Genomic DNA, 13,677 nt, shown 5'->3' with positions numbered 1-13,677 from the left:
AAATTAATTAAACACAATTCCTACAAATAAATACAATTAAATAAACTAGCTAAAGTACAAAAAATAAAAAAAGAACTAAGTTACAAAAAATAAAAAAATATTTACAAACATAAGAAAAATATTACAACAATTTTAAACTAATTACACCTACTCTAAGCCCCCTAATAAAATAACAAAGCCCCCCAAAATAAAAAATTCCCTACCCTATTCTAAATTAAAAAAGTTACAAGCTCTTTTACCTTACCAGCCCTGAACAGGGCCCTTTGCGGGGCATGCCCCAAGAATTTCAGCTCTTTTGCCTGTAAAAAAAAACATACAATACCCCCCCCCCAACATTACAACCCACCACCCACATACCCCTAATCTAACCCAAACCCCCCTTAAAGAAACCTAACACTAAGCCCCTGAAGATCTTCCTACCTTGTCTTCACCATCCAGGTATCACCGATCCGTCCTGGCTCCAACATCTTCATCCAACCCAAGCGGGGGTTGGCGATCCATCATCCGGTGGCTGAAGAGGTCCAGAAGAGGCTCCAAAGTCTTCCTCCTATCCGGCAAGAAGAGGACATCCGGACCGGCAAACATCTTCTCCAAGCGGCATCTTCGATCTTCTTCCATCCGGTGCGGAGCGGGTCCATCTTGAAGCAGGCAACGCGGATCCATCCTCTTCTTCCGTTGTCTCCCGACGAATAACGGTTCCTTTAAGGGACGTCATCCAAGATGGCGTCCCTCGAATTCCGATTGGCTGATAGGATTCTATCAGCCAATCGGAATTAAGGTAGGAATTTTCTGATTGGCTGATGGAATCCTATCAGCCAATCGGAATTCGAGGGACGCCATCTTGGATGACGTCCCTTAAAGGAACCGTCATTCGTCGGGAGACAACGGAAGAAGAGGATGGATCCGCGTCGCCTGCTTCAAGATGGACCCGCTCCGCACCGGATGGAAGAAGATCGAAGATGCCGCTTGGAGAAGATGTTTGCCGGTCCGGATGTCCTCTTCTTGCCGGATAGGAGGAAGACTTTGGAGCCTCTTCTGGACCTCTTCAGCCACCGGATGATGGATCGCCAACCCCCGTTTGGGTTGGATGAAGATGTTGGAGCCAGGACGGATCGGTGATACCTGGATGGTGAAGACAAGGTAGGAAGATCTTCAGGGGCTTAGTGTTAGGTTTCTTTAAGGGGGGTTTGGGTTAGATTAGGGGTATGTGGGTGGGGGGTTGTAATGTTGGGGGGGGTATTGTATGTTTTTTTTTACAGGCAAAAGAGCTGAAATTCTTGGGGCATGCCCCGCAAAGGGCCCTGTTCAGGGCTGGTAAGGTAAAAGAGCTTGTAACTTTTTTAATTTAGAATAGGGTAGGGAATTTTTTATTTTGGGGGGCTTTGTTATTTTATTAGGGGGCTTAGAGTAGGTGTAATTAGTTTAAAATTGTTGTAATATTTTTCTTATGTTTGTAAATATTTTTTTATTTTTTGTAACTTAGTTCTTTTTTATTTTTTGTACTTTAGCTAGTTTATTTAATTGTATTTATTTGTAGGAATTGTGTTTAATTAATTTATTGATAGTGTAGTGTTAGGTTAATTGTAGGTAATTGTAGGTAGTTTATTTAATTAATGTATTGATAGGGTAGTGTTAGGTTTAATTATATCTTAGGTTAGGATTTATTTTACAGGTAAATTTGTTATTATTTTAACTAGGTAACTATTAAATAGTTCTTAACTATTTAATAGCTATTGTACCTGGTTAAAATAATTACAAAGTTGCCTGTAAAATAAATATTAATCCTAAAATAGCTATAATATAATTATAATTTATATTGTAGCTATATTAGGATTTATTTTACAGGTAAGTATTTAGCTTTAAATAGGAATCATTTATTTAATAAGAGTTAATTTATTTCGTTAGATGTAAATTATATTTAAGTTAGGGGGGTGTTAGTGTTAGGGTTAGACTTAGCTTTAGGGGTTAATCCATTTATTATAGTAGCGATGAGCTCCGGTCGTCAGATTAGGGGTTAATAATTGAAGGTAGGTGTCGGCGATGTTAGGGAGGGCAGATTAGGGGTTAATACTATTTATGATAGGGTTAGTGAGGCGGGTTAGGGGTTAATAACTTTATTATAGTAGCGGTGCGGTCCGCTCGGCAGATTAGGGGTTAATAAGTGTAGGCAGGTGTCGGCGACGTTGAGGGGGGCAGATTAGGGGTTAATAAATATAATATAGGGTTCGGCGGTGTTAGGGGCAGCAGATTAGGGGTACATAGGGATAACGTAGGTGGCGGCGCTTTGCGGTCGGAAGATTAGGGGTTAATTATTTTAAGTAGCTGGCGGCGACGTTGTGGGGGGCAGGTTAGGGGTTAATAAATGTAATACAGGGGTCGGCGGGGTTAGGGGCAGAAGATTAGGGGTACATAAGTATAACGTAGGTGGCGGTCGGCAGATTAGGGGTTAAAATATTTTAATCGAGTGGCGGCGATGTGGGGGGAGCTCGGTTTAGGGGTACATAGGTAGTTTATGGGTGTTAGTGTACTTTAGGGTACAGTAGTTAAGAGCTTTATGAACCGGCGTTAGCCCAGAAAGCTCTTAACTCCTGCTTTTTTCAGGCGGCTGGAGTTTTGTCGTTAGAGCTCTAACGCTCACTTCAGAAACGACTCTAAATACCGGCGTTAGGAAGATCCCATTGAAAAGATAGGATACGCAAATGGCGCAGGGGGATCTGCGGTATGGAAAAGTCGCGGCTGAAAAGTGAGCGTTAGACCCTTTAATCACTGACTCCAAATACCAGCGGGCGGCCAAAACCAGCGTTAGGAGCCTCTAACGCTGGTTTTGACGGCTACCGCCGAACTCCAAATCTAGGCCTTAGTTTTTAACACTTTTTAGCTTTTAATAGTGCCACTCTCAACTAATTATTATCTTTAATAAACTATTAAAGTTACACAATAAAATTATATAATAAAATTCACCGATCTCTACTAAATATAAAAAAATAAAAAATATTTCATAAGCGCTAATTAAATACAAAATAAGAGTGACCAATCAAATTCATTATATTTAAAAAAAATCTTAACCAATCCTTAAGAGTAGAATAATTCAGTTCCCTTTTCGAGCCGTTTCTTTGTACCAGTTTCAAATCAGGTCCGCTTGTTCTGTTTGGTCACATGTTCAATTATGTCCAATCGAAAACATGCGATATTAAGAAATGCTGTTTTATCATCGGCTATGTATCTAGTTAATTGTATAACGATCCCATAAAGTAGAAAAATAAAAAGTATCTAGTTATTTATATAAAGACAGCAAATTTATCCAAACTACGTACTCAATTGATGTTCACTTTATATAAGAGACAATGTTCTAAAAACACCTAAGAACATTAAAGACAACTTATTGGGAGCCTATTTATTAAATGTCTGTCCGACAGACATCGCTGAATGCGGAGAGCAATACGCTCTCCGCATTCAGCATTGCACCAGCAGCTCTTGTGAACTACTGGTGCAACGCCACCCCCTGCAGATTTGCGGCCAATCGGCCACTAGCAGGGGGTGTCAATCAACCTGATCGTATTCGATCGGGTTGATTTCCTGCGATGTCTGTCCGCCTCCTCAGAGCAGGCGGACAGGTTATGGAGCAGCGGTCTTTAGAAACACGGAGCTTGATAAATGGGCTCCATATTCTATATAAAGACATGTAATTGTGTTTATAAGTGGAGATGGTTTTAAATAAAATGATTAAAGGTATAGCCCCCCAACAAAACCAACAAATTAGTAAAATGAAAGGCTTCTTTACATGTGGGAAATGTAAGGGATGTAACTATACAAGAAGAACACAAAAAACATTTAATTCCTCTGTTATTGGAAAAACCTTTGAAATCAAGGAATTACATGAAAAACAAGAATGTTATATACCTATTGCAGTGTGGATGTAAAAGTCAATATTTTGTTCAAAGATATTAGGAAGTTTTTTTAATTTGTATTTTTATGTGAACGTGTGTAAACCAGTCCCCCAACCAATGGGATCACGGGTAGCGTCTTTAACTTTGTATTTAAGACCGCCTGCGTGGCGGTAAGGTATGCTACGGTTTGTAAAGCAAATCATCTGTGAATGCTCTTGAAAAAGACGGCACTGACCATTGAAACACGGTTTTATTGGGCAAATAAAAGCTGCTTTTTATCAAAAGCTGGTGAAAATCTTTTCCTTTCTTTGAACACCTGAGGAGCCGTTCATCTCAATCTATACTGTGAGTATCTACACTTTATATCACAGTGTATGGATACAATATTTCAGTTACAGAAGGAACAAAGGACGATCCACTCCTCAGAATAAAGTAAAAACAAACTTTATTGTCAAATCTTTAAAACAGGTAAGGGCTGATTGGAACAGCCAATAGAATGCGAGCTCAATCCTTGGATCCTTGCTTCAATCCTTGATTGGATCAGCCAATAGGATTTTTTCAACTTTAATTCCGATTGGCTGATCGAATTCTATCAGACAATCGGAATTCAAGGGACGCCATCTTGAATGACGTCCCTTAAAGGAACCTTCATTCTTCAGTATCCGTTGTCAGAAGAGGATGCTCCGCGCGGATGTCTTGAAGATGGAGTCGATCTGCGTCGGAAGGATGAAGATAGAAGATGCCGTCTGGATGAAGACTTCTGCCCGCCTGGAGGACCACTTCTTGCCGCTTGGACGAAGACTTCTCCCGGCTTCGTTGAGGACTTCTGCCCGCTTGGATGAAGACTTCTCCCGGCTTCGTTGAGGATGGATGTCTGGTCTTCAAAAACTGTAAGTGGATCTTCGGGGATTAGTGTTAGTTTTTTTTTAAGGGTTTATTGGGTGGGTTTTATTTTTAGCTTAGGGTTTGGGCTGAAAAAGAGCTACATGCCCTTTTAAGGGCAGTGCCCATCCAAATGCCCTTTTCAGGGCAATGGTGAGCTTAGGTTTTTTTAGATAGGATTTTATTTGGGGAGTTTGGTTGTTTGGGTGGTGGGTTTTACTGTTGGGGGGTTGTTTGTATTTTTTTTTACAGGTAAAAGAGCTGATTTCTTTGGGGCAATGCCCCACAAAAGGCGATTTTAAGGGCTATTGGCAGTTTAGTTTAGGCTAGGGTTTTTTTTATTTTGGGGGGCTTTTTTTATTTTGATAGGGCTATTAGATTAGGTGTAATTAGTTTAAATATTTGATAATTTCTTTTTTATTTTGTGTAATTTAGTGTTAATTTTTTTTGTAATTTAGTTAATTGTATTTAATTAATGTAATTGATTTAATTGTAGTGTAAGGTTAGGTGTTAGTGTAAGACAGGTTAGGCTTTATTTTACAGGTAAATTTGTATTTATTTTAACTAGGTAGTTAGTAAATAGTTAATAACTATTTACTAACTAGTCTACCTAGTTAAAATAAATACAAACTTACCTGTGAAATAAAAATAAAACCTAAGATAGCTACAATGTAACTATTAGTTATATTGTAGCTAGCTTAGGTTTTATTTTATAGGTAAGTATTTAGTTTTAAATAGGAATTATTTAGGTATTGTAATTTTTATTTAGATTTAGATTTATTTTAATTATGTTAAAGTTAGTGGTTGTTAGGGTTAGGGTTAGACTTAGGGTTAGGTTTAGGGGTTAATAACTTTAGTATAGTGGCAGCAATTTTGGGTGCAGCAGAGTTGCAGAGTTGCGGCGATGTTAGGGACAGCAGATTAGGGGTTAATAATATTTAACTAGTGTTTGAGATGCGGGAGTACGGCGGTTTTGGGGTTAATATGTTTATTATAGTGACGGCGATGTCGGGAGCGGCAGATTAGGGGATAATAATTTTATTTTAGTGTTTGCAATGCGGGAGGGCCTCGGTTTAGGGGTTAATAGGTAGTTTATGGCTTTGTAACGTAAAACTACTGACTTTCAATTTACGGTACGGATCTTGTAGTTATAGGCTGTACCGCTCACTTTTTGGCATCCCAGGCAAACTCGTAATACCGGCGCTGTGGAAGTCCCATTGAAAAAGGACTTTTTGAAAGGTGGGTAGTTACGTTGCGTTACGGCCAAAAAAGTGCGCGGTACAGATGTACTGCAAAATTCGTAATACTGGCGGTAGTGAAAAAGCATTGTTATGAAGCTTTTTCACTCATAACGCAACACTCGTAATCTAGCCGATGGTTAATTGAGATAATGCCAGCTGAGTCCATAACTATTTCACTGTCAATTGCTAGCCATGGGATTATAGGGGAACAAATTTTGCTACATAAATATCTCCTAAAAGAATGTCTAAAATGCAATAGTACAGAATCAATAGCGGGAACTTTCACCCGCTTATAAATATTATGTTATTGCTATCTTTCCAGATATCAATGACTACACTTCATTTATTTTATCTACTTCATATCAAGAGGAACAAATAACTATTATTGCTGTGTAGTGCATTATAGAACACTAATGGTTCATATATATATATATGAACCATTAGTGTTCTATAATGCACTACACAGCAATAATATAATCTCATGGCTAGCAATTGACAGTGAAACAGTTAAAGACTCAGCTGGCGTTATCTCAATTAACCATGTTCTTAACTACAGCCAATCAATTTTTTCTTGCTGTTTTAAATGTTAACACAAGGCACAGCACTATAGGCTATGACTACTGCTATACAGCCAAAACGCTTAAGCCACAGTGCTGCGCCTGCTTTGTGAACCAATTGGGAGCTTCCCTTACCTGTTTTAAAGATTTGACAATAAAGTTTGTTTTTACTTTTTTCTGAGTAATGGATCGTCCTTTCTTCCTTTTGTATCTACATTACCCAGAAGATCCAGGGCCACAGCACAATTGACCATTTTTGCCAGCCTTTGTTGTCCCTACTCGGCTTCAGCAAATTGTGATGACATCATCGGAGCACCCACGGTAGCCCGGCCAGCCATACGCTGCAATGCCAGATGCCAAGATGGTGAGAGGAGGAGAAGTAAAACTTCCAGCGTACCGCATGGAAAGCGGAGCACCTCTGCACCTGAGTGCCTGAGCAGACAAGAAGGCGACTACGGCCCGGGAAGCGCACAGGTACTACGGTACTTTCTATAGAAGTGAGTAGTAGTTAAACAGTGGAAGGGTTTATTTGAACCAAGTAAACATAACAATGTGTGAATCAGGGTAACACTCTACAACTTGCTACTAACTACAATATTTCAGTGCCATTTCACTTTGAGGAAGTTGTTGTGGAACATACCCCATTGAATCGTTGGGAACCTTTGGGAAAAAAAAAAAGCAAATTCGATAACAGAGGTAAATTGGAAAGTTGTTTAAAATGACATGCTCTATCTGAATCATGAAAGTTTAATTTTGACTTTACTTATAAATACTGTTCTGGCCCACCAAGCATGATCTGAAAATGTGTTCACATTACTTAATTAAAAAAGGTATATGAACATCAGTAGTATAGCAGTGATTTAACTTAGAGGCAGGAAATTAAATGTTATTCAGAGTTATATTTTCAAAAAAATTAAAATAGCCCAGCTTTCTTCTTACCTGTAAAAGTCTTGGCTTCCGTCAGAACGCCTCTGAAAGACAGTCCAACCCCCTCCTTCAGACATGTCACAGAAAGCATAAAATGTAGTGTTGCTCTCCAGTGGGGTTATCTTGTAGAAACCGCTCAGTTGGTGGCCATCATTATATATATCAGCACAATCTACCAACAGAAAAAAAGAAGTTCAAGAAATTGGTTTGCTAGTTTAACTATTATAGAAACCACTGAAAATACAATACATAATTAAATCAACCTTTATAACTATATATCTGCTCCATGGTAAAATCAGTAATTATGTTAAATGGCACAAAATCAATTAAAGAATGTTAAAGGGACATTCTGGTCAAAATTTAAATGGACGTAGATGAATTACATCTTTTCATAGAAACATATTTGCAATATAAATATATTGACAAGAATGCTTCTAATTAAAGATATCATCGTTTTAGTGTTAACATTATTCTCAGCAAGTGCATGTGAAACATAGCTAGATATTATCTGTGCACCAGCTTTTTAAACACTGCTGCTGCTCATGGCACCAGTGGGGCTTGTATTATGTCAGCAATTAACAAACTGAGTCATTACCAGATGGTACAATTACCTTAGGCTATCTGAGCAAGTGCTGTGGTTAAAATGCTGATGCACGGTGCATACTTAAATACACATCTATAGCTTTTATTAGAAGCATTATTGCTAATATATGTATACTACAAAAATGCTTTTATTCAAAACTGAAATGCAGCCATGTGGATTCCAATGTTGGCTGGAATGTCCCTTTAAGGCAAAAAACAAACAAACATTATTATCATTTTGGATAGAAGAGCAAGGCTTTGAGTACAAATAGTTGGTTGCACAGACAAATGTAATTGACTCTGTTATATTTAAGTGTTAGCAGTTCGGGTAATGTTAGTAGTGGTTTTCAGTGCTGTGGGGACATGATGATGTCATCAGAGTAAGGAACTGCGACCATTCATACCTGCATAGTTTCTTTTTTCACCAAGATCAAAGACACGATTCTCATCGCCTCTGTCCATTAACTGGATCTCTCTCTCTTGCAACATATGCTGGATCTTAATGTGCTGCTGTTTTACCTGGTGTTCAAGAATTCTCACCTGGGCCTTAAGCCTTAGCTGCTCCTGCAGACAGCTCTCCAGGGCCTGCTTTATAACAAAACATTTTTATAGCTTTTTTCATTTTAGAGAAAATTAAAAAAAAAAAACGATATTGCCTCAAAAACGTGTTACCAAAATAACCCCCCAAAAACCCAACATGTTTCATTTATCAGCAGAAAATCGTAATTATACAGATGTAACAAAGATAATATTTACATTTTATAGAATAAGTGCATATTAAGGGCCAGATTACAGGTGGAGCGCTATTTAGCTATTTAGAAGTAAACTTTTTGCGTGCATTGGTTTGCTCTCGTATTACAAGTTGAAAGTAAAAAGGTTTTTGCGCGCTGACCCGATGCGCACAAAAGCAGAACATTTTATAGAATAAGTGCATATTAAGGGCCAGATTACTGATGGAGCGCTATTAAGAAGTAAACTTTTTGCGTGCGTTGGTTTGCTCTCATATTACAAGTTAAAAGTAAAAAGGTTTTTCCGTGCTGAGCCTATGCGCACAAAAACAGAACTTCAAATATCGTGATTGCGTTAATGTATTGCCCCATAGAAGTCACCCCACTCTTGCGCTAACACAAACAAATTTTCTCAAGTGTGCTAACCACACATAAAAATATAAATTTTTCACATTCCAATGTTCTTCACATAGCAGAATATCTCATATTTATTCATAAATTCATATTTATACATATATATGATCGTATTTTAGCATAATATATATCTATACCTATATATAAAAATTATATAAAGGTATAGATATATACAAATATATATAGGAATATCTATTTATAAATACATAGAACATATTATGCTATGTGAAGAGCATTGGAATGTGAAATATGTACAGTAAATACATAGTTAAAACCTTTATTAAATATGAATATTGCATACATATGCTTTTATGTGTTTTTATCTACTTAACTGCAAAGGGCTCTAATGCACTTCTATATATGTTTACATATGTATTTATGTGTTTATATTTGTCTTTAAATACATATATACACATCTATATACATAAAATTCATATGTAGACACATATAAACATATATATATATATATATATATATATATATATATTTATTTATTTTTATAGACAGGTATATATATATATATATATATATATATATAGGTAAAAGTTTGTTGTAGTATATGCACTCTCACCAACAGACCGCAACTTGCCAGGGTGCTGTAGCCAGGTATGTAAAAAATGAAAAGTTGAAAGCACTCACTGGACTGTGGACAACAATGTAAATCAAATATACTATATTGTGACGTTTCGGGACCAACATACATATCCATCTTTAGAAATGTATGTATGGCTATGTTAAAGCATTTGCCTGACTTTTTTTTCTCTTGCTAAATAGTTTCTAAATGTTGTCCTGAGTTTAAAAATACCCAATGATCTTATATACCTTATACACACGCCCTCCTGACCCAGGCTATAACAACTTTGAGTAGCCCCGCACCTCCAAGTCTTCACTGCATTCTGGTTGCGCTTAGACTGCCGGAAGAACTGAGCGGCAGAAGTTAACACTCATCTGGCCTGTAACGGAGACTCTGTGGTGATATTCACTATACGCTTTATTGTGTTTAAATTCTGTACGTTTATTTTTTACTTGCGCTCCATAATTTAAATTAAATACTTTTACCCTTAGAGTGGTGTGCACTCTTTTACTGTTTTTGTCTTTCAAGTTCCATTTGGGAGGAGGATCACAGTCCTCTCAGTATCATTAGAGCAGCATCTACTGACAGTGCTATCTGAGGCTACCCCTTGGAATTTTCTACACCTTTTTCACTGACATTTATTGGAAAAGACATTTCCTCTGCTTTTATCATATGCAGGATCTCACATACCAACAGGTGTGATACCTTTTGATCTGGTTATTAGTATACAGGTCGCTTTTGAACTTTAGTTTATATTCTCTGTATAACACATTGTTCACATAATTAAATACCATTTACTTCTTATGGTATTTTAATATGTATGTTCTATATCTTTTGTGAAATATTTTATGTTATATTGGGAAGCGCAGCTTATATTTAAAAACTTAGGCCTAGATTACGAGTTTTGCGTTAGCCTTAAAAAGCAGCGTTGGCCGGTCCTAACGCTGCTTTTTAACGCCCGCTGTTATTACGAGTCTTGAAGTTACAGGTGTAACTTGAAGTTACAGGCAACTTTGTATTTATTTTAACTAGGTACAATAGTTATTAACTATTTAATAACTACCTAGTTAAAATAAAGACAAATTTACCTGTAAAATAAAACCTAACCTAAGTTACAATTACATCTAACACTACACTACAATTAAATTAATTACCTTAATTAAATACAATTAATTACAATTAAATAAAAATATCTAAAGTACAAAAACAAACAAACACTAAATTACAGAAAATAATAAACAAATTACAAGATTTTTAAACTAATTACTCCTAATCTAATCCCCCTAACAAAATAAAAAAGCCCCCCCAAAATAAAAAAGCCCTACCCTACACTAAATTACAAATAGCCCTTAAAAGGGCCTTTTGCAGGGCATTGCCCCAAAGTAATCAGCTCTATTACCTGAAAAAAAATTACAATTCCCCACCAACATTAAAACCCACCACCCACACAACCAACCCTACTCTAAAACCCACCCAATCCCCCCTTAAAAAAACCTAACACTAACCCCCTGAAAATCACCTTACCGGGAGACGTCTTCACCCAACCAGGCCGAAGTCCTCAACAAAGCCGTGAGAAGTCTTCATCCAAGTCAGGCGAAGTGGTCCTCCAGACGGGCAGAAGTCTTCATCCAGACGGCATCTTCTATCTTCATCCATCCGGCGCGGAGCGGTCCATCTTCAAGACATCCGACGCAGAGCATCCTCTTCAAACGACGGCTAAACAGAGAATGAAGGTGACTTTAAATGACATCATCCAAGATGTCGTCCCTTCATTTCCGATTGGCTGAAAGAATTCTATCAGCCAATCGGAATTAAGGTAGAAAAAATCCTATTGGCTGATGCAATCAGCCAATAGGATTGAAGTTCAATCCTATTGACTGATCCAATCAGCCAATAGGATTGAGCTGGCATTCTAATGGCTGTTCCAATCAGCCAATAGAATGCCAGTTCAATCCTATTGCCAGTTCAATCCTATTGGCTGATTTTCTACCTTAATTTCGATTGGCTGATAGAATTCTATCAGCCAATCGGAATTGAAGGGATGCCATCTTGGATGACGTCATTTAAAGGAACCTTCATTCTGTGTTTAGCCGTCGTTTGAAGAGGATGCTCCGCGTCGGATGTCTTGAAGATGGACCTGCTCCGCGCCAGATGGATGAAGATAGAAGATGCCGTCTGGATGAAGACTTCTGCCCATCTGGAGGACCACTTCGCCCGGCTTGGATGAAGACTTCTCCCGGCTTCGTTGAGGACTTCGGACCGGTTGGGTGAAGACGTCTCCCGGTAAGGTGATCTTCAGGGGGTTAGTGTTAGTTTTTTTTAAGGGGGGATTGGGTGGGTTTTAGAGTAGGATTGGTTGTGTGAGTAGTGGGTTTTAATGTTGGGGGGGAATTGTAATTTTTTTTCATGTAAAAGAGCTGATTACTTTGGAGCAATGCCCAGCAAATGGCCCTTTTAAGGGCTATTTGTAATTTAGTGTAGGGTAGGGCTTTTTTTTAATTTTGGGGGGGCTTTTTTATTTTGTTAGGTGGATTAGATTAGGTGTAATTAGTTTAAAAATCTTTTAATTTGTTTATTATTTTCAGTAATTTAGTCTTTTGTTTTTTTTGTACTTTAGATAATTTTATTTAATTGTAATTAATTGTATTTAATTTAGGTAATTAATTTAATTGTAGTGTAGTGTTAGGTGTAATTGTAAGTTAGGTTAAGTTTTATTTTACAGGTAAATTTGTCTTTATTTTAACTAGGTAGTTATTAAATAGTTAATAACTATTAATAACTATTGTACCTATTTAAAATAAATACAAAGTTGCCTGTAAAATAAAAATAAACCCTAAGCTAGATACAATGTAACTATTAGTTATATTGTAGCTATCTTAGGGTTTATTTTATAGGTAAGTATTTTGTTTTAAAAAGGAATTATTTAGTTAATTGTAGTAATTTTATTTAGATTTATTTAAATTATATTTAAATTAGGGGGCTTTAGGGTTAGGGTTAGACTTAGGTTTAGGGGTTAATATTTTTATTATAGTGGTGGCGACATTGGGGGCGGCAGATAAGGGATTAATAAATGTAGTTAGGTTGTGGCGACATTGGGGGCGGCAGATTAGGGGTTAATAAATATAATGTAGGTGTCGGCGATGTTGGGGGCAGCAGATTAGGGGTTAATAAATATAATGTAGGTGTCTGCAATGTTAGGGCAGCAGATTAGGGGTTAATAAGTGTAATATTATGGGTGTTTAGACTCAGGGTTCATGTTAGGGTGTTAGGTGTAGACATAAATGTATTTTCCCCATAGGAATCAATGGGGCTGCGTTAGGAGCTTTACGCTGCTTTTTTGCAGGTTTTTTCAGCCGGCTCTGCCCCATTGATCCCTATGGGGAAATCGTGCACTAGCACGTTTAGCCAGCTCACCGCTAACGTAAGCAGCGCTGGTATTGAGGTGAGATACGGGGCTAAATTTTGCTCTATGCTCACTTTTTTGCGTTTAACGCCGGGTTTGTAAAAACCCGTAATACCAGCGCTGTCTGTAAGTGAGCAGTGAGCATAAACTGCTCGTTAGCACCGCACCCCTGTTAACGCAAAACTCGTAATCTAGGCGATATTTTGTTAGCAAAGTTTGCATTGTTTTACAGTGCAAAGACATATCCCTTCAAAAGCCAATTGAGTGTGTTTATTTTATCTCCTTTGCAGTGGTTGTACAGGTGTAAATGAGCTCCTGTACTGATTAAGCAATCAATTTATAGAACATTTTGCGGTCAATATACTAGGTCCACTTCAGCTTCTATAGGGTGGTAGAAAAACACTATTTAAATTAAAATTTTAATTAAATTAAATACTTGTTAAAATACAAAAAATAAAAAATAAATATTCAATTAAAATAAA

General features: G+C 37.3%; 1 protein-coding gene across 4 annotated transcripts in view; it reads right to left on the bottom strand.

Annotated features, from left to right (window-relative positions):
* The window catches only part of FGL1 (fibrinogen like 1), a 174,841-nt gene that overhangs the window by 71,744 nt on the left and 89,420 nt on the right, over window positions 1-13,677 (bottom strand). For 2 of the 4 annotated variants that reach the window (XM_053703907.1, XM_053703908.1), the window contains exons 3-4: window positions 8,481-8,664; window positions 7,507-7,666 (exon numbers count right to left, since the gene is read on the bottom strand). In XM_053703907.1, coding sequence (XP_053559882.1) covers window positions 7,507-7,666; window positions 8,481-8,664 — 344 coding nt within the window. The remainder of the gene's footprint in view (window positions 1-7,506; window positions 7,667-8,480; window positions 8,665-13,677) is intronic. The other 2 variants (XM_053703909.1, XM_053703910.1) reach the window with 1 other exon arrangement.

The sequence above is a fragment of the Bombina bombina genome, chromosome 2, assembly GCF_027579735.1.
Source record: "Bombina bombina isolate aBomBom1 chromosome 2, aBomBom1.pri, whole genome shotgun sequence".
NCBI lineage: Eukaryota > Metazoa > Chordata > Amphibia > Anura > Bombinatoridae > Bombina > Bombina bombina.
Note: the sequence above shows the minus strand (reverse complement) of the source record. Positions and strands in the feature narration are given on the sequence as shown.